A 26,067-nucleotide genomic window follows, 5' to 3' on the forward strand; every position below is an offset into this window, starting at 1 on the left:
ACTGACACACCGCCAATATCGTGTTCTTCTTGTCTCTGGTTTGTGCCAGCTATGATGAAACCCTCAACTCGGCCTCTCTCATCTGAGTTGTGCACTCGCGTGGATGTTATGTTACAGGTACTTGCTAGAGCAGCAGTTCCCAACCTTTTCAGGATCAAGGCCCACCTCAAAATGGGCCTTCCATCTGTCCTCTGAAGTGGTCAGATAGCATGTTTATTTTAACCATCAGTCGATAGTGTACCCGCTTGGATAAATGGAACTAATGTAGCATACTATAAGTTCCTATGTATTGGCATCACAACAAAAACGACAATGATATTTTTTTCCTACTCTTCTCATTCAAACGTTACTGTTTTGCCAGTTATTTTGGGGGCCACTTGCAATATCCTCGTGGAACACCAGTGGGCCCTGAACCCACAGATTGGGAATCTCTGCAGCACTAGAGCAATGTGCATTTATACCTCAATTTACACAGGTCATGACCAGGCATGGGTCATATAAATAAAATGTTTTTTGATTATCAATGCTAAACCATGCCACTGTGACAACAACACATCACTGGTGGCGATACTGGAAAAAGGCTGAATACTGGATATAGGTTTAGGCAGACAGGTTTTAAATATCAGGTTTATGATTGAGAGTGACACTTTGGTCATAGCAGACAATGTGAAAAATGCATGTAAATTCTGCTCGTTCAGGTTTGTTTTCTTGTACATTTTTTGTTTTGGCATGACTATCTAAAACTGTAGCTTCTGTATGACCAAATGCATTCTAAAACATGTTTCAAGTTAATTTCACCATGGGCAGTATAACTGGCTACTGTGCCTTAAACCTAGGATCAAGGGAGCCTACCCCGTTCTACTTAGAAACTTTGGATAGTCTGTGCAATATATGCCTTAAATTTTAAATGTTTTTTTTTTTTTGTATAAGCATTTCAGAGAAATAAAAGTTACGTTTTTCATAATGGTCCGGATTCCGCTCTTGCTTCTTGACTAATTCCCGCTAAACCTTTTTTTGTGCAGCCCATCAAAGCAAAGCCAAAGAGATTCCTTCAGAGTGCTGTTTGATATTCAAATCATAAAAGCATATTTGCCTAACCTATAGTTAGGCCTAAATCAGAAATTAGCCTACAAAAACAAATATGTGGCTACATACTGTACATGTACTGTAAGCCCCTCCCATACACTAAAATGTGTTCCCGGCCTGAATGGGTTAATCTTTTAATAGCCATATTAAATCAAGGAGAAAACAAACATCATGCCATATTGCCATTAAATAGTTCTCTTAAAATTGATATGACATTGGCTATGGAAATGCAATGCCCAGTCTCCACCCATTCTTACCATATTGTACTGGTTAGATTATAGACGGTGGCACTTAAATTCAGGATGCTGAAACTGGTCAAATTAAGTGTTGTATTGTGTTCACACATCAAATTACACATTCTGAGAACAGGGAACATTTTAATTTTCTCCATTTATAAAAGTAGAGTTGCACTGAAGTGACAACATCTGGAATATGAAAAGACTGGGACAACAGTAGTCTCACTCAGACATGGTACATTGATTTCCGAACGCTATAAAATTGCAACGGATGCAAACATCCAAAGATTCCTTGTGAGTGGCATCATGTAACCACTGGCCGTTCGACATCCTTGACAACAAATTCCTTCAGAAGTGCTGACATATCTTTCAGTAACAAACATTGGAATGTGACTTTACACCTTCTACCAACAATTTCTAGATGAACTTGGTATGATACACAAAGCAGTAACGCACAACATAAGCCACATTTGATTGTCAAAACTTTACAATAATCTTCCCGTACATATATTGCTTCATATTAGAAAGGTACATTTATATTAGAAAACAAGGGCTAATTGTCGCAGTGCTTGTGTGGTAGCTAATTGGCAAGAAGAGGGCCAACAAGGCTGGTATGTTATAGTGCTGACTTTGGCAGCTCATGTCATGCACACACTGGCAATATAATCTCAAAATTCCAACTGGACTCCCCTGCAATGTCCTGGAACAGCTATAGCTAGGGCTGTCACGATTATGACATTTTACATGACGATTAATTGTCACTCAAATAATTGCGATTAACAATTTAATTGTGTTTTTGTCATACATTTCTGTTTGGCTTGTAGGCTTTGAAGTTGCACATGGCAGATATGACGCATAACCTAAATATACAAAGAAATGAAGGACATATTTCACAACTTTACACTTTAAAAAGAACATAGATTGTGGAAATAGCCGATCTACAAGCTCACAACGCATCGCATCAGATCTGCTATTTCCACATTTTTTTAATGTTTGAACATATATAAAATCTTTCGACGTGTAAACGATTATGACGATTATCACAAAATAATTGCGATTATGTTATAATTGCGATTATGTTAAATAATTGCGATTAGACGAGTATGTAATAATTGTGACTAGCCCTAGCTATAGCCTATAAAGCAGAGTGGCTGAAGCCTGCTTTGACACACCTATGGTTCTGCATACATGAGCGGGAGGAATCAGTAAGCTGCAAATACCGTATTACACCTCTGTTGATGGATAAACGTCACTGACAAAAACTGAAAAGGAGTGTATTGCAGAACATTGCCCTGGATCCCAAATGAATCCCAAATCCCTACATTTCATAAATCTTTGCAGATGTGAACGATCAGATCGACCCCTCCACCATTGCCTCACAAAAGGACATACAGCTACTGGTATATTTTTGTGAGTTTCTTTCAATATTCCTAGACAATATTTCTTGGGATCGGTAGTGTCTATGAGGTAGGAAGAAAGGATTTATTTGGGTTGCAGTGTGTGTGTGGACGCGAGGCAGATATCCTCCACGGCCGCCTACTCGTCGTCCTTGTCCTTGGCGCCGTGTTTAAGGATGCGGGTGAACGCGGCGTAGTCGAAATTGCCCTTCTTGTCGATGGGCGCCTCTCGGAACAGCTCGTCCACCTCCTCGTCTGTGAAGCGGTCGCCCATGGTGGTCAGCAGTTCCCGCAGGTGATCTTCATGGATCACACCTGGAATACAGCATGAACACATCTGTTGTTCTCTACTCAAACCCAATGCCTAATGCAGTGGTTATCAAAGGTCAAGTCAAACTGCACATCCGTATTCATATCTGTGCAAATAAGCCCTCTATATAACATGCGTCATCAGTCTTATCATCACTCTATTTTTTTTACTAAGGCTAAATAAAACCAGTTAAGCTAGCTGTTTTACTCTTTAATGCAAACCCCATTTATCTGTTTGTCTGCGTCCATTTTATGCCCATATATGGATATCTCTGTATCTGTCTGTCTTCATCTTGAGCAGTATACGCAGCCTGTTTGCTTTTCCACCCGTGGGGAATGATGCCCCTCCGGTTGTTAGGCAATACCCATCATACCCGTGGTTCGGTTATGTCATACTGATGACATTCAATACGTAACCATGGCATTTTTTGTTGACTCATGTGGTGTACGTGATGTCAGAGCCTTTTATGAAGTGATGTCACAATGAGTCAGCGCTTGCGCCGATTTCTTCCGGAACAGCCTGATGTCAACAATCAGCTCCGCATAAGGAGATTCGAATGTTTTGCGCCGGTGCGGGAAAAACGTGCGTCGGGTCGGGTCGAGGCCCGGCACTGCACTGCACTCCGCGCCACGGCGGGGAACGTGCGTGCCGAATCTGAAGAACGGTTCTCGAGATACGCGGATTACAGACAGACATGCACGCAGAGATTTGTCGCATTTATAGATAGATGACTTTGGTGCTGTTGTGTTTTACTTGTTTTTAATTGGCTCTCCATTTCTTGGATAAAGTTGACATGTACTTCTAATGAAAAGTGCAATATAGAACGCATGCAGGAACTGTGTCAATCTGATCTATCTGTCTGTCTGACTGTCTTAGGCCTGAACACATTATTACGCAATATTTTATGCTTTAAATATTAAAGAAATAGCAGATATACAAGCTCACAGCACGGCACTCGTGGCCGCGCTGTGAGCTTGTATATCTGCTATTTTCCAACAGTTAAAGCAGTCAATAATTCTAGGCCTAAATGGGTTAATACATCCAGTTTTTGTTGTTTCTCACCAGACCCTTCCTCATCAAAGCAGGCGAATGCGTTGCGGATGACGTCCTCGGGGTCGGTGCCGTTGAGCCTCTCTCCAAACATGGTAAGGAACATGGTGAAGTTGATGGGACCTGGTGCTTCGCTCATCATGCCCTCCAGGTACTCATCTGAGGGATTCTTTCCTGGGGGGGTCACAAACTGTTGTTAGATTTTTCTTTTGAGATTTTAAAAATCACTTGCTATTGATCTCTATTGAAAATAATTCAACACTATACAGCTGAAGTAGAGCGTTAAAGTAGTGTTAATCTCATGAGCCATTTTTTTATTTAATGTCAGTCTTAGTCCAGTTTCAATCGCCCTTGTTAGTTTTTATCACATTTAGTCAACCTCATCCTGTCTTTCTTTAGTCAAGTTTTAGTCGACTAAAAGTTTAGCATTTTAGTCTTTATATTAGTCCAAGACAACGTCATTTTAGTTTTAGTCTCGTTTTAGTCAACAAAAACTGTTGATATTTTAGTCTAGTTTTAGTCAGCACAATTATTTTACCCTTTAACATTGTTTGTCAGAAAAGAATATAGAACATATCATCAGAACATATTCATCTTATCTAAAACTATTTCAGATAGCATTTTCTCTCATCCTTTTGATGAAAATCTTAAGGAATACAGTACAACAAGACCACACCTGGTTATCCTAGTACAGCCTAACATTGTCTGGTCAGAACCACCAGCCCAGTAGCTTTAATTTGTATTATTTTTTATTTGCTGACGAAATTGTCAGTACATTTAGTCTTAGCTTTAGTCGTCAGCTTAGTTTTTATCTACCGTAGTTTTCTATTTCGTTTTCGTCAGTGGAAAAAAGGTAGTTGACGATTTTTTTTGTCTTAGTTTTAGTAGACTAAATTAACTCTAGTCCCCTCACCTAGAGCAGGGGTTTTCAAAGTGGGTGACGGGGCACCCTGGGGTGCCGTGACGGCAGTCCAGGGGTGCCGCGAGATAATTTGATAATATTTGGAATTTATTTGGACACTTGAAAAAATATAATTTAATAGTATAATTTTAAACTTGAAGTACAAAGTTATTTTCAGTCAGTTCTAACCAAAATGGCTATTATCTCAATGTTTTCCTCGCAACATAATCACTAAAATATCGTCACTGTCGGGAAGAAACCTCGCGATACGAGGCGTTGTGTGCTTGTAGATCGGCTGTTTTCACTAATTTAGTACATTTTATAGATGATAAATACAAACGAACGGTTTTGGACATTCAAGGTTTCCATCCGACAACGACGATATGCTATAAGGTGCTGGGAGTGAAAATTATAATGTAGGTGTGCCTCAGATTAAAATATATATTTATGGGGTGCCCTTAGATAAAAAAGTTTGGGATCCCCTCACCTAGAGAGGCCAACATGTCATGAAGATCCTCCTTGTCGATGAAGCCGTCTCTGTTCTGGTCTATCATGTTGAAGGCCTCCTTGAACTCCTGGATCTGAGACTGATCGAACATGGCAAAGACGTTGGAAGTGGCCCTCTGGGGCCTCTTCTTGGTGGTCTTCCCCTTGGCACGCTTGCTGGACATGGTGGCAGCTGGACGTGGGCCTGCAGGTCAGTCAAAAGGTGCAGGTCACACAGTTTAGATCAGAGAAACCAACCAGTGATCAAGCATGCTTTTTGCTTTTGCTTTATGTACAGGGTTCCCACGGTCATGAAATTCCTGGAAATATTTTGAAACTAGAAAAATATTTTTCCAGTACTGGAAAAGTTTTGGAATTGATCAAGGGTCCTGGAAGGTCCTGGAAAAAAATATTATTGATTTTGTTAATACTGAAATGACAAATTAAACATTGGCCAAATTGTCAAATATTAGAGGCAGAAATTGTGAAAATAGCAGATCTACATGCTCACAACGCCTCGCAACGCGAGGCGTTGTGAGCATGTAGATCGGCTATTTTCACAATAAAACCGTGTTATACAAAATTCCTCAACTCTCTTCAAATATGATTATTTCGGGGGTCACGACTCACGACCTGAAAAGGTTGAGAACCACTGGCATACACTACCTGTCTTTGGGCATTGCTCATAGGAGTAAGCGACTCGTTATTGCGCTGAATTATTGTTATATAGTCCTGGAAATCGGGTTAAATATTCTGGAAAAGTTTTGGAAATTAGTTGGTAAAGATGTGTGGGAACCCTGTATGTAGATGGGATAGAGCAGTGGTTCTCAACCTTTTCAGGCCGCGACCCCCAAAATAATTATATTCTGATGAGGACTACCCACAGGTTGAGAACCACTGGGATAGAAGAGACAGGAAGCTGGGGGTGAAACCAGGGATGTTGTGAATATGCAGTCAATGCAATGGTGACAAATTGGTACAGCCCTGTGTTGCCAATTGTGTTTAGAATATCGCTCATTACTAATTTCAGCAACATACATTTCATAACACTCATTGGATTCCATCCCCCCCCCCCCCCCCCCCCCCCCCGAGCTTCTGCAATAGCTCACTGAAAATGAGAACATCATGTTCCAGCTATTTTAGCTGCAGTTCATTGGTACGGATACAAAGAGTGTTCAGTTAGTTAGTACGGATTCAAAGAGTGTCTCAAACAATCAACACGTTCTCTCTGTAAGTCCTCTCCGTTACAAAGTAAAATGAAATCATTCATTGCACAAATGGTTTCCGCTGGTGTCAGTCCCCAGCCTAGCTCTTGTTCTTTATGTCCGCCTCTCCCTTTCTCTCCCTCTCTCTTTTATCTACCTCGCTGTCTCCATTCCTCAACCTTTCTTTTATGAAGAAGGGAGGTAATAAACTCTCCCCGAATACGCACCAGAGTTACTGCAGACCACTTCACAGTTGATTGTGAAAATGACAGTGCTGCACCCCAGGGTTACCTTGAGAGGCAGCCAGATTTAGACCATCACTATAAAGCTGTTTGCTCTCGAACACAGGTCTGCAAGCATACATACACATACCTGATGGTGGCGCTAGATGGGACAGATGCATGTTGATGACATGACTGTAGAGATACTGTGTACCGCTTTGTGTGATTTAGGGCAAAATCTGTATAGGAGGAGCAGTGTCCAAAAATGTGTTTTGCAAGAATCGGCCTCATGGTGGCGCTAGAAGAGGGCCATGTGAGAAATGAGGGGTGAGGTGAGGGTTGTGGTTTGTCAGCCAAGGAGTGTGTGTGCAAAGTTTGGCATGGATCGGGGCAACGGTGGCGGAGATATGAGTAGGGGAAAAGTGTGACGTGACGGACAGACTGACAGACGGACGGACGGACTGACAGACAGAGGGACAGCCGGTGGAGGTTTTGATAGTAACTGCGACCTGACGGCATTTGGTGTTCTCTGGTGCATTCTGGGAAGGTGTTGTGCCCAGCGGGCAAGGCTAAACAGAGGATATGTCTGGGTGTTTTGTTTTGCTCCACAGGAAGGAACAGGTGATTGGAATAGATTAGTCATACCGGTAGACGAACACAAAGAACAGTAATGAGGTATGACATCATGCATTCAGAGGTACTGAGGTGATGTTAACATGTGGTACCATGTCATGTTATGTTGTTCAATAATTTAATAGTCGCCCATGTGTACAAATATTTTTGCTAAATGCTTTTGGCAAATTAATTATTAAATCTTAAGCGCTTAGCTTAGCTTATAAAGGAGCCGAAGTGAATAAGTCAATCTCACCAAGCAGCACGTGGTTCGAGTTCAAATTGTAGGCCTACATATTTTTAATTTTATTAACAGAGAAAAGGCGTGCGTCATCATGTCAGACACGTATGACTCACACAGGCTTCACACACAGGCAGCTTGGGACATTTCCAACTGGTTTGCCTATCTACTTTACATGGTCCTTTATCTGGAATCCCTCAATTAATCCATATTCAAATGAATGCTCTCGCCAATAGTGTACATTAAGCTCAGTTGTATTGCCAATGCACAGTAGAGCAATCACCTCCGCTGTCCAGTATAGTAGGTATAGCTTGTGAATATGTGAACTGGAAAATATTCTTTTTTTAAAGAGACAAGAAAGAATAGCCTTTATATCCACCAATACACCCACAAATGTGTATATACTTGAGTTCTGTAGAGACTCATAGAGTCCCTATCTTAATAATTTGAATGACAGATTAAGCTTATACTTAATAATACAGCTATATGTCAAAATTTTCGCCTGAACTGGCTGTTACATGCATCATGCGAAATGCATCATGATGCTTTGTAGCATGCTGAAATACCAAAATATCTAAAAACACAGATTGAACACAAAAATAACTCTTTATGTTGAATAAAATAAGATCTGGTTGTCCCAGAGGTGAAATGGTCCTTTAATAACTACATTGTCTCACTTTAGCTATTTAACTTGTTGCCCATATCTATTATAATCACCTAATTGCAAGTTAATCACAATCATCTTGCATAATCGTCATAATCGTCTGCATCTTGAAAAACTATCCCAGAAATAACAGATCTTTGTGACATTAAGCTTGTAGATCAGCTATTTCCCCCATTTATTTATTTAAGTATAAAATGAATAAATATGAATTTCTTTGTATATTTCAGTTATTTGTCACATCTGCCCAGTGCAACCTTTTTTTACGAAGCCTAAAAGGCAAACAGAAATGTAATTTTAATTCATATGTTCCAATGTCCAACAGCCCAAACTAAATTCAATCGTTAATCGCAACTATTTGTCTGACAATGAATCGTCAACTACAATGTTGTAATCATGACAGCCCTACTGATAGGTACTTTATGTTACTGGACATCTTCCCACATATTCTCCCAGCTGCTACGTGACACGGTCAACAAGGAAGCTGCAAGCAGGGCCGTCACAAGGGGGGAGTGGGACTGAGTTACTAGGGCCCAAGGTGGAGGGGCAAATAAAATATGGATATGGATAAATCCATAACCAAAATAAGACAGAGACGAGCCAAAGGACTATCAATCAATTGCTGTATTGAAGAGAGTCAGACAAGGAAGACAATACAGTGAGCTTACCATCCTAGTGGCAGCTTGGTAATTCTCTCTCTTCCAAGATGGAAGTTAACATACAGTATATAAAGAATACAGTATATGACAGTTAGATCGTGGGACTCATTGATTCGTGCCCATATCATAACAAGAAGACAGAGACACGTAGTGTTGGTAACTTTCCACTAGTGACATACAGTATAACCAAAACATGATTTCGTAGTCAGGGCAACCAAATGGTCTCCTATACTGTTCAGAGTAGTTCATAGAATATAACCTTATATGGTCATATGAGCCTCATACACAAATCATACAATTATGTATCATTGCGACCGTCAGGGAGCAGTTTACTATGAAAACCTCCACCGGCCGTCCGTCCGTCCGTCCGTCCGTCCGTCCGTCCGTCACACGTCACACGTGACCATCAACAAACGTCACACCTTTGTTGATGTTTAAATCGAAGAGTCTTGGTCAAATACTTCTGTTGGTTTCTGCACTGATCATTGCGACCGTAAGGTCGCAGTTTAGTATGAAAACCTCCACCGGCCGTCCGTCGGTCACACGTGCGGTCGACCGCACGTCACACGTGCGGTCGACGTGTGATGAGGTCACGATGAGTCATCTATGCCCAAATATAGATTTCTAGGTCAGATGGCCCATAGAGTTTGTGATGTCAAACCTAGCAACCCAATATAAACAAACCTGATGTCAGACCTGAAGTATCCTTTTATACCCATATATGGAGATACAGAGATCTCCATATATGGGCATATTAGAAAGCCCATATATGGGCATATACGGATGACATCAGGGATATCCATATATGGGCATAAAAGGGACAAGGGCTTACAGTTAAGAGATCTCCATATATGGGCATATCAGAAAGCCCATATATGTTCATATACTGATGACATCAGGAATATCCATATATGGGCATAAAAGGGACAAGGACTTACAGTTAAGAGATCTCCATATATGGGCATAAAGGGACAAGGACTGTTACAGTAGATATAGAGATGTCCATATATGGGCATAAATGAACAAGGACTGACAAACACTGAGATCTCCATATAACCTATGGGAATATAAGGGACGAGGACTGTCAGCTTGTAGACCTATTTTCTAAATATTGTTGTACATTAAAAACTTGAAATGGGTCGTTCTGCATAGTACTTGGGATTTGTTGATGTAAATGTTCACATAGAGTGTAATAATTGGTAAAACAAACTTTTGGCCTATTTGTGGAGATAAGCGACCAACGGTCGCTTATCTCCCGATTAGGGAGTCTTACTGGTAATTCATATCTATCAGGGGCCTTCATTATGTTATACTTTAGCTATTGAAAAATAGCTACAAGCTCACAGCGCGGCAACGAGTGCTTGTAGATCTGCTATTTTTGAAAAGTCGTGAAAAAAATGTGTGCAAATCTTTGAATATATGTATTTTTTAAGCTAACATTTGTAACTCAAATTTTGCTTCTTGGGGGTCCCTGGAACTAAATATTTTGAGATGGGGGTCCATGGCCAAATACCTATCATTTTGGGGTCCTTCACATGAAAAGGTTTGAGCACCACTGACATAGATACATAGGTTTTTCAAAAAACCTTAGAAGGATTTGAAATATTCAAAGACACACATTTTCAAGATTTTTCAAAAATAGCAGATCTACAAGCTCTGTGAGCTGGTATATCTTCTATTTTTCAATAGTTAAAGCACAACATAATGCGTAATAATGCGCTCCCAGTCTAAATGGGTTAAACCCCATCCCCCTATGAAGAACATTCATGGGGGGGGGGGCCCCGCAGTGAATTCTTGTACCCAGGGCCCAGAATTTGGTGCGACACCCCTGTCTGCAAGCAAAACAAATTCAACTCCCTTTCAGGGTTTCATGAACAGAGGAATTCTCCAATCTGATTAGGACCTTTTTCTCTCCCTCCCATGGTTAGAGACCTCCCTCCCATGGTTAGAGACCTCCCTCCCCCCCTGCCTTTTACAGACTGTGTTTTAACCATGCTGCAGTGATGTAACTTATTAGGAGTACCTCATTAAGATGTTTCCAGAGGGCTTTCATAAAGCGCTTCAAATTAGAAATAGTCCAAGTGGAGACAGCGGAATGTGGTAATCCCACTATCTAACTCTCTCTTGTGTATTCTTCCAGTATCTCCCTAATTAGCCTAATTTAATTAATGCTCAATCTATCTCAGGTCATTAAAAAGCAAAACGTTCTTTTTAACTACTGTGACAAATAATCTCATCAATCCACAGTTGTTGTCTTTTTTCCACAGCCTTTTTTGGATATACGAAACGGAAAATATTCCAATTCCTAGAAAACCTTTGAGCATTCTCGACAATGTCGGTCACCGGTGTTTCACTGAGTGGTGGAGGTATACTGATTGTTATTTGTTGTCTGTGACTTGAATTGTTCAGGGCTTCAAGTTGGGATTGTACTGAGATACTGTACAGCAGTGCTTCTCAAATGGGGGGAAAACAGAACTATAAATCATTATAATATTTTACATAGTTAAATAATTAACTACAATTGAATTAGAAGGAGAAAAAAACATTTACTGTTATGTTTAATGATGACATTGGAGAAACGTATTGTGATCCTGACAGTTGCTAACCCAAAATACATGGTACCAGGCAACTGGGATGGGTTTGAGTGTTGTTTGAATCTAAGTTATTGACATAAAAACTGTACTGAAATGTCATGGCCACAGTGTTGAAAATAAATCTATTCATGAGGCACTGTTTGAAAATCTCACTCCCCATTTTGTGTGATGTTATATTCTTGAAAAGGGGGGTCATCATATACCACTAGTTATGGTTTTAATTGCAGTTTTACATGGAAAATGTTGTTGTCTCGGATTCAGGGAAAGGGGGTACTCAAGCCAAAAAAGATTGAGAAACACTGCTGTAGTAGCTGTACAGTATGTCTGTCAGTGTCACGGTCAGTCTGTGACCCTCCCCATCCCTTTGGAATGACAGAGCCCATGTGTCCAGCACAAGCACACACACAACCTGATGTCATCAAGCAGTCAGCTAGTGACCTTGCACCCTAAGCTCGGACCACAGGTCACCATTGTTCACAGTCAGAGAAGGCTAGAGGGGCCAAGAGCAGGGAATTCCTGACCTAAACACACTCAAGCAGAACGCAAGCTCTCATTGGCTGTAAAATGACAAAGATGACAGCTGCTAAATCACAAGTGTGTGTGTGTGTGTGTGTGTTGTGAGGGAAACGGAGAGAGAGAGAGAGAAAGTTAAAGAGAGCAATCAAACTAGATGAAAGTTATACATAAATTCCTCAGTCTAATCTGCCGTGTTGGTCCAAGGTGGGACCCTACTTATTTCAAACGGATGAGACAGCCCCTGTGGCAGCTGACCCGGTGCTTTGAACCAGCTCTCACATACACACACAACTGTCTGACAGTTTAGAACTGAACACTCAGTCATCAGATTTCAAGTGCTCTGAAATGACAGACAAAAAACAAAGCTGACATAGAACTATACACATGCAACGTAGAAAAGTAGTAGAAAACTCAAATCCATCATTCTCACCTTGGTTTCAGGTAGTGAATTGTCGGAGTCCTTCAAGCCCCCCTTTTGTCTTTGTCTCAGACAGAGAGAGTGGGAAGGGAAACAGGCAGTCCTACTGAAAAGTTTGTTTAGAGCATCAGAGTCCCCGCACGCCCCTCCCTTCACTGCCCCAGCCAATGGCGAGTCCGGGCTGTCCCAAACAGAGGCGCGCAGGTCCAGGGCATTTCTCCATACAAGGAGAAAGAATGTGCAGGCTGTGCTTTGCTGCTGCCACAGACTGACTGCTTGGGATGTTTGTGAAAATGACAGGAACTACGATAAGGCAGCCTTATTTAGAGAAAAGCGTCCAAACTTTTCGGAGGGGGGCCTCGCTATGGCACGGCGGAGGGGTGGATGGAAAGGATGGAGAGATAGGGAGCAGATGCTAGAGTTGTAAAAGCAAGAGCCTGTTTATTGCTGGTTAAGACTTTAGAATATGGCTCTCCTTAAATAGTCAGTTTGGCTGTGTCTGGTCCTATGGTTCCTAAGACTGCAAGGGATGCCATGCCATGCTTACAGTGTCTGTTTACTTCACACTTTCTCTCCCACCATGTAATGTTCAGTGGACATATCGTCGTTGTCGGGTGAAAACCTTGTATGTCCAAAACCGTTCGTTTTGCATTTATCATTTTAAAAATGATAAATAGTAGATAGTGAAAACAGCAGGCGTTGTGTGCTTGTAGATCTGCTGTTTTCACTACTTTTGTGCGACAGCCTTGCATGATGAAGCAGGGCTTTACTTTGCGGGAAAAAAAACGTACACGTTTTAAACTGGGAGATACAAGGCTTCTGCCCGACAGTGACGTGTCATTATTGTGTAATAGATGTGTTAATTGTTTCTAAAACAGTTTGAGGTCCATGTATGAAATGAAAGTTTTCAATATCCACTGTATCAATAAAAAAAGAAAGCACATTAGATTGAATATGATGAACAGCATAGGCTACTATGGTCAGTATGGTGAACGTTATGTAAGTTTAATCTCCTTATTGAGGCAGTATCTTTCTAATGCAAATTGTGCCATCTCCCAGTGGCCATACAGGCTTATCTGTAGTTTACTTTGCCACCCTCAGGTAAAGATAAATGTCAGATGAAATAGGATATCCTGTCATGTCATCTGACATTTATCTACCTGAGGCTGTGAAGGATACCGTGAAGGATGTTTGTTTTCAGTGTCCCGCAATGTTGTCCCACAATTCTGACAAACCATATTGTGTTTGTATCATTTGTTTCTGATGTCTTCACTTTGTAACTTTGGAATAGAATAGAATAGTCCACTCCTTGGGTGTTTTGTTTTTGTCACTTTGCACATACGTGAAATCCTATAACTACTACTAGGAGCAGTGAGCAGCCATTCTATATGGCATAAAAGACAACACTAATGTTTTGCTGTTACATGAAAATATAAACTGTCCTCTATTTTCCTGATTTAGAAAAGAAAAGAAAAGAAAAGAAAAGAAAAGAAAAACAGTAACTGGTACTGCTGTTGTCCCATAGCTCACACCTTTTCCTGATTTGAAAATGTGTTGTGGAAAAAGTAGTAGAACATGTTTTATTGATGGAATGCATTCAGTGAATCTACAAAACAAGGGAAAGACAGAAGTAGGGCTGCCCCCTGCTGGGCATCCCTAGTCCTACTTGTTTCATTTTGTGCAGCAAACAGCAACTGATGGATAGAGAGAGAGAAAGTACTCACAAGTTTTACTTACTGAACTATCACTTTAAAGTAATTACTGGTATCAAAAGTTGAAAGTACTCATTATGGAGAATGTCCCATATCACACGTTTTCAAATGTATAATGTAATGCTTTTGAAAATGGCAGATCTACAAGCTCCCAAATCATCATAACCCATTGTGAGCTTGTAGATCGGCTATTTTCAAATGGCCGACATTTATATTTTGTAAGATGGTGAATCTTCTGTGGACGGAAGATTCACAGCTACAAATAATTCCAGTACTGAGAAAAAGAAAAAGTAACTGGTATTGCTGTCGTCCCATAGCTCTCAACTCACAACTTCTCACCCGGCAGAACCGATCAACAGATATACGACACATTAGCCATTAGCCATTAGCCACAACCCACTACCCTTTCCCACCTGCCTGGTGAAATTAATGCTGTTTTAGATTACAGCTCAGCGTTCCCTCCAGACTCACTCAACTCCAAGCTCAGAAACCTAGGAATCGACCCCAGCCTGTGCAGCTGGATCCTGGTCTTTCTGTCAGAGTATCACCAGGAGGTGAGCATGGCGTCCACCACCTCTGCCCCCTGACCCTCAACACTGGAGCCCCATTCTCTACTCCCTGTACGTTCACCCACAACTGCATGGCCTGGCCATGCACAGCTCAGTGGTCACAACAGTGATAGTCCTGATGATCACTGATGACCATGAGATAACCTGACACATTGGTGCCAGCCCAGGAGAACAACCTGGCTCTCAACGTAACCAAGACTAAAATAACTGATTGTGGACCACAGTCCACAGGAAGTAGAAAGCACACCCTAATGTGTACATAGATGGCACCGCAGTGGAAAGGGTCAGCGACTTTAAATTCCTCAGCATCTAGAGAAACTCACCTGCAGGATGCATTGTACACACACACTGACTAAGTAATGAAGAGGGCACAGCAACACCTACATTATATCAGGTGAATGAAGTAGTTTGGTATGGGCCCCAAGGTCCTATTGGCCTTCTACAGAGCGGTAGCACACAGAGCATGTCTGTTATGGGAACTTTACTCACCTCCACCTCAAAGCAATGCAGACGGGCTGATGAGGTTTCCTGTTTTCAGCTTCACCCAGCTGATGGCTACTCAGATGGTTGTGTAGACCTTTTTGGAATGCTCAGGGGTGTTGCACCAACTTCTGGGCCCTGAGTACAAGGATTTGAGTTGCAAATTTGAGTTACAAATGTTCGCTTAAAAATTACATATATATATTCAAAGATTTGCACACATTTTCACGACTTTTCAAAAGTAGCAGATCTACAAGCTCGCAGCGCGGCCCTCGGTGCCATGCTGTGAGCTTGTAGATCTGCTACTTTTCAATAGCTAAAGTATAAAACAATTAAGGCCCCCCCACCTTGGGCCCTAGTAATTCAGTCCCACTTCCCCCCCTTGTGACGCGCCTGACCTCATTAGTTATTAGTCAACACTGTATCATATTAGGTGATGCAGTCATTCAAGAATACCAAAGATTCTCATGGAGGATGAGGAATTTAGCAGTAGCCTTCTTAGTAATTTGATGAGGCACTATATGGACATGCAAAGCAAAGCACAATTGGATTTTACAAGCTCACTGTGAGTGACTTGGCTAAATGCCTGTGGTGGACAGTAACTGAGTAAGACATTATACTTATTATTCTTACTTGAGTACATTTCCAACTGTGGCTTCCCCCTCCACTCGCCAGCGGCAGCAGGGCTCTCGATCTATTTCCGATGACAAGAGGTCATCGAAGCAGAATCGAACATGGCATGGCACTCGACTCACTTGTTTTCCTTCCTTTTAGACTTAGTCTGCAAAAGAAATATACATGATGTTTATCTAGTGATCATACTAGTTCAAGGTTTCTGTATTGTTACATCTATGGGAGTGTAGAAGTAAAATTATTTGAATAGTTCTGATTCCTCAGTTATTTCTGTTTTATAGGTGTTTCTACAAGCTTTGTATAAAGTAGCCTTGTGGTTCTACAAGCAAGCGCATCAGTGCAGTGCAGGTGGTTTCAGAATTAGTCTACTTCTCTGAAACAAGAGGTCCTGACTCCTATTCCTATAAATTCATTGTTAAAAAAGTCATTGATGTGAAAAATAAGAAATGTAGGCCTACTCTTACTTTTACTTGTAATTTAAGTATTTTTAAAAGCATGTAGGCCTACTCTTGAATATTATAGGCCTATTAATGTTCTTGCTCAAGTACTGGGGTCAACTACTCTGTCCATCTCTGCTAAATGCATTTCTATAAAATAGTGTTGCTAAATTCATATAAATGGCAATTTAACCTTCTTCGTCCATGATGTTGTGCATGACTGCACGCTTTGTTGACAAAACAAATGTAGGAGGCAGGTTCTTGTGTCTTTTCCAGGTAGCTCATTGGACAATGTATGAATGGTTCGTCAGGTCGTCCCACTGGGGCGACCTGACGTTTCCCAACGAACCTAAGCACAACGGTGGGGGCCAGTGGTGGGCAAGGAGGTAGGGAGCGCTTCGCTGTGTTCACTGGGACCGCGCGAAGGTGCCGAAAGTCGGGGGGACGATTTACTATTCTGTCCATAACCGATAACCCTAAAACCCTAACCCAAACCTAAACCTACCCAACCGTGAGTAACTAACCTGCCGACGCTACTCGGAACAACGGACCGGTGTCGCCTGAGACGGCACGCCTCCGTCGTCATCACCGAAAACAAGCGCTCCTTTCCCTTGCAGCCCCCCCCGCGCCCCCACCGTCGCGCTTAGGGTCGTTGGGAAAAACGTGGACGCTTCACTCGGCGGCTTGCGTACTGCGCAGGCGCAACAGACCATCAAGGCAACAACAGAATTTGACCAGGAAGCGTCTGGCTTTACATCTTCTGAAAAGCTGCCCTGTGAAAGCGGCAGCCTGAAAGGTAAGCTTACATCCACACAATGTTTAATATGAATACGAAATAATTATAGTGATTTTATAACAAGCAGACATGTGGTCAGAGGTGGTGGACTTGCAAACTATTCGCTACATGAACGTGCCGAGGCACCGTTTTGAGACACGTCTCCCAAAAGTGGAACGATGATGATGACATCCCCCTGTTTGTTCTGACAACTCTCTCTCTCAGTGGGAAAAATAATTATTTCAGTTTTAAGTCAAACATTCTCGTTTTTCTCCTCTCTTTTTTTTGTTACTTTATTATTATTATTATTATTATTATTATTTAACTTTTTAGTCTTCCAACAAATGATATTGTGTAGTATCGTACTTTAAGTACATTTTGATGTGATACATTTTGTACTTTTACTCAAGACAAGTACATTTTTAATTCAGGACTTATACATGTAACAGAGTATTTATTTTCTATATTGCAGTATTGATACTTTTACTTGAGTACAAAAGGTACCTTTTCCACCACTGCTTATTGTTATTGTCATATACATACCATACATAACAACAAGTGATTATGAAAACGTGTTTTCATAATCACTTGTTATGGTATTTGTAAACGTGTAAAAATTTGTGGCGATTTTCAGATTGATATCATATCCAGCTTGTAATTTGTCCATGTAAAGTAAGATGTAGCAGTCACACAGACAGCATAATCTATCTCATTTAAATGGATTTGATTATCTAATTTCCATGTTTAATACATCTTGGAATGGATGCATTGGTTAGAGAGGTTTGAAGGAGTAGTTCACCCCCAAAATGACTTTTTTTCTATTGAATAGTCATGCCATGGAGACTAGAGTTCAATACCATTTTTAGTTTTTTGTCGCATTCCTAAGACAAAAATGTGATAACAATAAATTTACCCCCATTCGTTCCGGATGAACGGGTCCCCATCCGGAATCAATGGGGGTAAATTTACTCGAATCAAATTTTTGTCTTAGGAATGTGACAAAAACCAAAAAATATTATTGAACTCTACTCTCCATGTCGTGACTAATCAATAGAAAAAAAGTCATTTTGGGGGTGAACTACTCCTTTAATGCCTGTCTGTCTGTCCTGGCAGAATCAGTAACAGTGATATGTTTCTTTCTTTCTTGTAACTAAAGGCAGTTCCTTGGTTGTTCAAAGAAATGAACTTTGACCTATCAGTTGGTAGGAAGATTACAGCAAAGAAAATAATATTTCCCCACACACATGGCATGGCTCAAAGCATATTTGGGAGACAAGAACGTGTACCGTATGTCCCAGTTGGCATTCGTTAACATCCATTCCACAATGCCTGTCAAGTAGGAGAAGTCCTCTGATTACTTATTCAGCATGAATGGTTAGCCTGGGAAGCTGAAGGTCCCTGGTTTGATTCCAGTCCCCAGGAATGTGTCGAAGTGTCCCTGTCTCTCTAAGCTAAACAAACTGCTCCCCAGGCAAGTGCTGTACTAAATGGCTGCTCACTGCTCCTAGTATCAAGGGTTACAATCTAAAACATATATATTATATATATTGTGGAAAAGTTCATTGTTTTCTGTAATTTAATAAAAGAATGATATCGTAATATAATTATATTCTAGATACATTGCACATGCAGTGAAATACTAAAAACCTTTTTTGTTTTAATTTAATTTTTATTTCATACAGCTCATGAAAATAAAAAAATCCATATCTCAAAATATTACAGTATTACACGCGAGTCACGCGACCACTCAAAACAAGGATTTTACAATACACGTCTGTCAACTTTCCGAGGTCAGAGGGTGAAGTTTCCGCAGTCAGTGATGATTTGGGGTGCTATGGCATCTGCTGCTTTTTTACACAATACATCCTATTTTTTTATTTTATTTTTTTGAGCGATCTGTATATAGATACTGTAGATAGATAGATATTTATATAGCCATTATGTTGTGGACAACTACTGGGCCGTGGACCACTGGTTGAGAAACAGTGGTGTACATCATGAGTGTGGTTGACTCTAGTTCCCATGGGCCTCACACCTGTGGATGGTTGCAATTACCCCCTTTTTCAAGTGATGGGCTGAATACAGTAAGCTCTTTTTCAATTTAGTGCTGATGTAGCGTTTAGTGTTTATGTTTTGGTTAGAGCCAGTGAAGGGCTTAAAGCTACAATCCATAACGTCACTGTCGGGCAGAGTCCTCGTATCTCCAAGTTTCAAATGTGTACGTTTTTTCGCAGAGTAAAGCCCTGCTTCATCATACTACAGGGTCGTCGCACAAAAGTAGTGAAAACGGCTAGTTTAGATCATTTTTAAAATGATAAATACAAAACGAACAGTTTTGGACATACAAGGTGTCCACCCGACTACGACACTAATAATTTCCATTGTCTCCCTCCCGTTGGGGGAGGGCCTCCCCCAACGGTGAGAGGTAATAGCAGTAATGTCTGAACTACAATAAATATTGTGGCACATATAGTGGCCAATCAGCATTCTGCTTCAAATGTATTTACATTGTCAACTAGGTGTCCTACTTGACACCAGGATCTACATTTCGTAGTAGGGAGACGACCTCCAATCATTGCAGATGTTATAGTTATATTGCATTAACATACATTACTGTACAGAACTAAGGATTTGTGAGCTTGTAGATCGGCTATTTTCAAATGGCGGAAATGTATTGGCTCGATATGGCCAAAATGTATATAGGATTGAAGTGATTTGTAATTATAATCCAAATCTACCAAGTAAGTTCTGTACATGTAGCTTTAACGCAAAAAGTATGTAATCATTGACTTTTTCTCTTTGTAAATGAGATACCATGAGACGAACGCATGACAACATTTTAAGAATTCCCTAACTTGACCATAAATCCCATGACTCCAATTTGTTAAGTCAAGGCTCAGCCATCTACTATAAGCTATATGTTATTCTGGTCTTGTAACTATGCCTGAAATTGCTGTTTTGGGCATATATCACCCTAAATCGAGTGGACCTAGTTCAGAAAAAAAACTTAAATAGTCAATCCACACCAGAAGACCAAGCACTTTCAGTCTCTTTTTACAGTACATCCCAGTGTCTCGATAGATACTGTAAGCTTCGACTAACTGTCGTCTTGGCCTGGAATATTCTGGAGCCAGGCTACACTGTGAAGTTGATTAGCCATCCACACTAAAGGAATGCTTTTTCATTTAGACAAGTTGGAACATGTTCAAGTTATAACTGACCTTACTATGCAGTTTTCTTTCCACACGCAGCGTTCGTTGGCAAAGACCGACTTTTTGATATTCAAAAGTAACCATCTTCAGGTAATCCCATGTTGGCAGAGTCTAGCTGTGTAAAAAGAACCCTCCGTGAAGGAATTCACTGTTTTCGCCCCAGTCTTTGTAGAGGACAGTCGTTCCATCGCCCTGCATATGTGACTGCCCAGAGTACTGTGGTCAAGCCCAGAACGTGATCAGCTGCTGTATGTGTGCGTGTGTGCGAGCGCGTCGTCGTGTATGTGTGTGAGTTGCATATCCATGCAAAGCGAATGTGAATAGATCACCCGACCCTTTCAGAAACTGCTGGTCTGGCTGTCATGTGCAGTGTGGTGAGTGGGGAAGTGTGAATTCGATGAGAGTGTGTGAGAGGATTGGTTGTGTGTGTGTGCACATGGAGGAGTGTGTGTGTGCTTGTGAGAGAAAGAGGGAGCAGTAGTGTGTGTGAGTGAATAGTCTGGGACTCTCTCATAGATGTACAATATTGCTGCCCAGTTTGGAACAGAGAGCACTGGAGAGGGCTGTCAAAACTTCAAACACTGATCTGACAGAGAGAGAGCCAAGTTTAGCTTTAGCGTTGTTACTGTTAGACTAATCTACAGGCCCTACAGGCCCCAGTGCTGTCACATCTAGCAAAATGTAGCCTAGCATTCAGGAAGAGGGGGGCTAGGCCAAGACTAGACAGCCGAGGATCCTGCGGAATGAAGGACATAGGGGCATCTTATGGCAGAAGGCGGGTCAGAGGATCAAGACCTGGTTGGGAAGGGACACCTGCATCCTTCACTCTGGGTAAGACGCCACACTGGACATTGGACAAACCTTTTGGCGTAGAGCAGGGGTCTTCAATGTTTTCAGGGCAAAACCTTGTCATAGATTCCATATCGTTTCATTGTTTGACAGCACAATCATTAGTGTATTTAGGATTTATGTCAATTTGTGTTTTCAGATATTTAATCACTTGAACCGTCAATACTTCTCTCCTTTACACCAAACCTCTTTGCCGAAAATAGCCGATCTACAAGCTCACAATGCTGCGAGGCGTTGTGAGCTTGTAGATCTGCTATTTTTGGCAAAAGTTCTCAGAATTTGGTTAAGAATCTCAATCTGGCTAAAAAGGAGATTTTATTATTTTCTTTCTAACACACAAAGATTTGGAGGACCCCCTGTAGTAACTCCTTCAGTGAGTGTTATTCCTTCAAAATTACATGCTATTCTTGGCATGTCAACAAGGCTGTAAAATCCAATAAAGCTACTGGAAAGCGCTATGCTCTTACTCAGAGCAGCATTGAATTATGCATATCGAAATGAGAATGTCTAGTAATGTTGTTGATACACAAACAAACTAGGCCAGATGTCATCTTATGTTGTTAGCTTTTTAGACAAAATGTGACTCTTGGGTCCCTTTTTGGAGCTGTGTGGAACACAAGCTCCCTATACGTGGCCGTGTGTGTGGGTCTGTCTGTCTGTCTCCGTGTCTCCGTGTCTCTGTGTCTGTCTGTAGCCTGCAGTAACCTTTTCTGACCACACATGTTAAGGGAGGGGCGCTGTTGCACACACACACACACACACACACACACACACACACACACACAGCTCCACTTCGAACAGAGGTTCGATTTTTACACTCTAATCTAGAGTTACTTATCAGTTTATTGTAGTATTACTGTGAGAAAAAGAGGTACAGTAGGCCAGGGGTTCCCAAACTTTTTTGTCTCAGGGCACCCCATGAATATCCTTTTAATCCGAGGCACCCCTACATTATAATTTTCACTCCCAGCACCTTATATTTATAGCATATCGTCGTTGTCGAGTGGAAACCTTGTATCTCCAAAACCGTTGATTTTGTATTTATCATCTATAAAATGTACTAAACTAGTGAAAACAGCAGATCTACAAGCACACAACGCGAGGCGTTGTGTGCGTTGTGTGCCTGTTTTCACTAGTTTTGTGTGACAGTCTTGTATGATGAAGCAGTGCTTTGCTTTACCAAAAGACGTACACATTTGAAACTTGGAGATACAAGGTTTCTGCCCGACAGTGACGATATTTTAGTGATTATGTTGCGAGGAAAACGTTGAGATAACAGCCATTTTGGTTAGAACTGACTGAAAATAACTTTGTACTTCAAGTTTAAAATGATACTAAATATTTTTTCAAGTGTCCAAATAAATTCCAAATGTTATCAAATTATCTCGCGGCACCCCTGGACTGCCGTGGCGGCACCCCAGGGTGCCCCGTCACCCACTTTGAAAACCCCTGCAGTAGGCTACAATCTATTGACCCTTTCTGTGAGCTGACTTTCGATAACCACTTGAACCCAAATGTCCCTATTCTTCCGGACGATCATTTTGCAAAAGTAGCTGATCTGTACGTTTTTGTCATGATGTCACAAACGTGCAACATCATGTTGTGAGCTTGTACTAGATGTGCTATTTTCAATGGAGAGATTTCCAAGTTGAGGGGAAAACATAGCTTAGATCCCGGGGGATTCCAGCCAATGAAGTATAGGGTTTAAGTGGCTACGGTACTGTACTTGTTGTCCTCTTTGATCTGTTATAGTTCTGTAGGGGTTTTGGTCTTCTTGGTACATAAACCATTAAAGGAGTTGTTCACCCCCAAAATGACTTTCTTTCTATTGATTACTCATGCCATGGAGACTTAAGTTCAATAATATTTCTTTGTATTTTTGCATTCCTAAGACAAAAATGTGATTATAGTAAATTTACCCCCATTGATTCCGGATGGGGACCCTAATGCATTTGGGTCCCCTTCCGGAATCAATGGGGGTACATTTATTGTAATACATTTGTTGTCTTAGGAAAGTGACAAAAAACTAAAAATATGATTGAACTCAAGTCCCCATGGCATGACTAATCAATAGAAAGAAAGTCATGTTGTGGGTGAACTACTCCTTTAACTCATCTGGTGCCGATCCCGAACTAGTTCGGCTTTATTTCAATCCAATACAATCTTTTTTTTATTAATTCACTTACCCCGAGCTGCTTGTAGAGTCGTGGGTGGTCCTGGCTCGCTAGCCGCTAGCCAGCTAGCCGTTCTACTCTGTCCGACGATATATTCCATTAAAAATGGTTTAAAATACATTTTTGAGCTCCCCAATGTTCACCCGATGTTCGGCGCCGCTTCCGATGAGTACACGAGTGTGCCGATCCCGAAGTAGTTCGGCTTTATTTAATTAAATGAATAAAATGATAAGAGGCCTTCTGAAGCCTGGCTTGATTTTTGTAGCTACTAGCCGAAAGCTAACAACGTCCCGGCCGGCCGTAATTTGCGAACGCAATCGCCAATCTCCGCCTAATCCAATGAAAGACCGCATCTTTAAAGGCTTATATCTCTTTTTTGTGTTTTAGGAAAGCGGCGCGAGGTTTATTTACGGCGAAATCGCCCAAAAATGATCTTTTAGATGACAAAATGGGAATAGCCATTCTGTTAGCATCTTCATCCGGGACATTTCCATGCCGTGCATCAACGTGAGCACGTCAGGTCCTGGAAGCTGAAGTCCTGGAAGCTAAAGCGCTCGCCTATGAGAGATGCGCTGGCATTCTTTGGCCCCTAGAGGGCGCTGGCACGCAAAGAGTTAAGTTGCATAGGCCACATATACCCTTTTTATAGTGTGAAGGAGGTTGCAATTACAATGCATTTTTATAAGCATTCTTTCATTAGTGAGAATAATTAGCTTTATCAGTACCCAGGCTCACATGGAATTGAAAGCCAGAGAGCGAAAACTCGAATAGGTGGGTTTTAAGTAGAGATTTGAAGACCTCAATAATGGACTGCCTGGGCAGATCTGATGGGAAGACGCAGGCTGGTCCATCTAGAGCCTGGGAGCCACAGCACAATGATGAATGCTGGGTTATAAATAAGCCTTATTTAATCACAGCCACAATAGCTTTTCATTAACAATAATAATGTGGACCCCACTCATTTGGCAGGGATTGACACTAACGCTTGCCCGACTGCCCGGGGCAAGTAAAAAACATTGTCGGGCAGGTGAAGTTTGCTACTGAGTTGCCCGACCGGGCAAGTGCACATTTGAGTTAAGTAATGAGATCTGTGCCTACTTGAACGGGTTCCGTCTCTCTCTCTATCGCTTCCTCCCTACACACTCTCTCTCTCTCACACACACACACACACACACACACACACACACACACACACACACACACACACACACACACACACACACACACACTGAATGAACTGCAGCCAGTGGTTACGTTAGCTCAGTCGAAAACGGGCAAGGCTAAGTCAAGTGGCCAAGACCTGAGGGCAAGTAGAACATGACCTGTACTTGCCCGACGGGCAAGTGCCTCTGAGACCTTAGTGTCAACCCCTGTTTGGGGTATTTTTTTGTCACTGTATGTTTTGCACACACTGTATGTTTGCACATACAGTAGGTGAAATGTGTCCTCTGCGTGCATACTCCAATCCTAGCTATTTAAGGAGCAGTGGGCAGTTAGGGTTTAGGTATCTTGCTCAATGGGCACTTGTGGGATACAACAACTGGGTCTGGGGACAGCCTGTTTCCCAGACACCCTCTCTACCCATTCAGCTAATATGGCAGCCCTAATGGGCAAATGGATTAACATTGGACTCTCCATTTTGGGGAAAGAGTTTGCTCAGAACATGGAAGGTTTGGTCAGCCTCAACTTACACAGAAAGGTACACAGAACCATTGAAGGCTGCTTGTCTTGCATTGTGTTGTGGTTCCTTTGTGCCTGAATAAACTCCAATGTCTCCTAAACTGTGAATTTGACCAAATAATACGTAGCACATTGCACAGGTCTTTGTTTTGCCCGTGTTTGACACAGTGATGGGTGATCCTTAGATCTGTGGTGCCAGTTCACTTAAAGCTACTATCCCACTAAGACTCCCTAATCGGGAGATAAGCGACTGTCACGTCACATACACAAACTTTAGAAGGCAATCGTAGCCAATCAGGAGGGAATATGGGAAATGGGACAGATCCAAGTTGATGACATGACTTTAGAGATACTGTGTACCGCTTTGCGTGTCCAAAAATGTGTTTTGCAAAGATCGGCCTGATGGTGGCGGGAGAAGAGGGCCATGTGAGAAATCAGAGGTTGTGATTTGCCATCCAAGGAGTGTGTGTGCAAAGTTTGGCATCGATAGGGCCAACGGTGGCAGAGATAGAGTAGGGGCAAAAGTGTGACGTGAGGTGAGAGGCGGACAGCCGGAGGAGCTTTTCATACTATAGTAACTTGCGACCTAATGGTCGCAATAATCCCTAAGATAAAGATATCAGCGCTATCATCTCACATTCCTTTTATCACTCCCCTCACCTATGGCAAATAAAGGCTGGGTATATAATAAAAAAAAAGGTTTGATGCGGCAAGGTAATAACATTAGTAATGTTATAAAACATTCCACGGTCCCTGTCACACAAAGTACAGAATACTGATGCATTCTTCAAGGTGATTTCGGTCAACATTTGTACATTTGTTACTGTGATTTTTATAAATGTAAAGTTACATTTAATTCAAAAGTACAACGTCATTCATGGATATTCCGAGACAGATAGTCGAAGTGCTTCAGTCCACTCACTCACTGATCATTGATAATGACAGGCTAAGAA

At 41.6% G+C, this 26,067-nt stretch overlaps 3 protein-coding genes across 3 annotated transcripts in view; 2 read left to right on the plus strand and 1 right to left on the minus strand.

Moving 5' to 3' along the window:
- The window catches only part of LOC308287470 (aggrecan core protein-like), a 269,467-nt gene that overhangs the window by 183,944 nt on the left and 59,456 nt on the right, over nt 1–26,067 (plus strand). The window lies entirely within an intron of this gene.
- Nucleotides 1,307–12,730, minus strand: myl9b (myosin, light chain 9b, regulatory). Its single transcript, XM_080729011.1, has 4 exons — nt 12,606–12,730; nt 5,468–5,671; nt 4,092–4,253; nt 1,307–3,034 (listed from the first exon to the last, which is right to left on the minus strand). The coding sequence occupies exons 2-4, from the start codon at nt 5,649–5,651 to the stop codon at nt 2,859–2,861; spliced, it is 522 nt and encodes a 173-aa protein (XP_080585137.1). The 5' UTR covers nt 5,652–5,671; nt 12,606–12,730; the 3' UTR covers nt 1,307–2,858.
- The window catches only part of LOC308287660 (phosphatidate phosphatase LPIN2), a 36,355-nt gene continuing 27,436 nt past the window's right edge, over nt 17,149–26,067 (plus strand). Inside the window, exon 1 of the mRNA XM_080728891.1 lies at nt 17,149–17,220. The gene's annotated coding sequence lies outside the window, so the exon portion shown is untranslated. The remainder of the gene's footprint in view (nt 17,221–26,067) is intronic.

Source organism: Nannobrachium achirus, assembly GCF_963921795.1.
Source record: "Nannobrachium achirus genome assembly, chromosome: 6".
Taxonomy (NCBI): Eukaryota; Metazoa; Chordata; class Actinopteri; order Myctophiformes; family Myctophidae; genus Nannobrachium; species Nannobrachium achirus.

Bases quoted from the DNA above. Each gene is read 5' to 3' on its own strand.
- myl9b (XM_080729011.1), bottom strand. From the start codon at position 5,651: ATGTCCAGCAAGCGTGCCAAGGGGAAGACCACCAAGAAGAGGCCCCAG. The intron at 4,254-5,467 runs GTGAGGGGATCC...TGACCCCCCCAG, and splicing joins TGACATGTTGGCCTCTCTAG to GAAAGAATCCCTCAGATGAG. The intron at 3,035-4,091 runs GTGAGAAACAAC...GCTGTATTCCAG, and splicing joins CTTTGATGAGGAAGGGTCTG to GTGTGATCCATGAAGATCAC.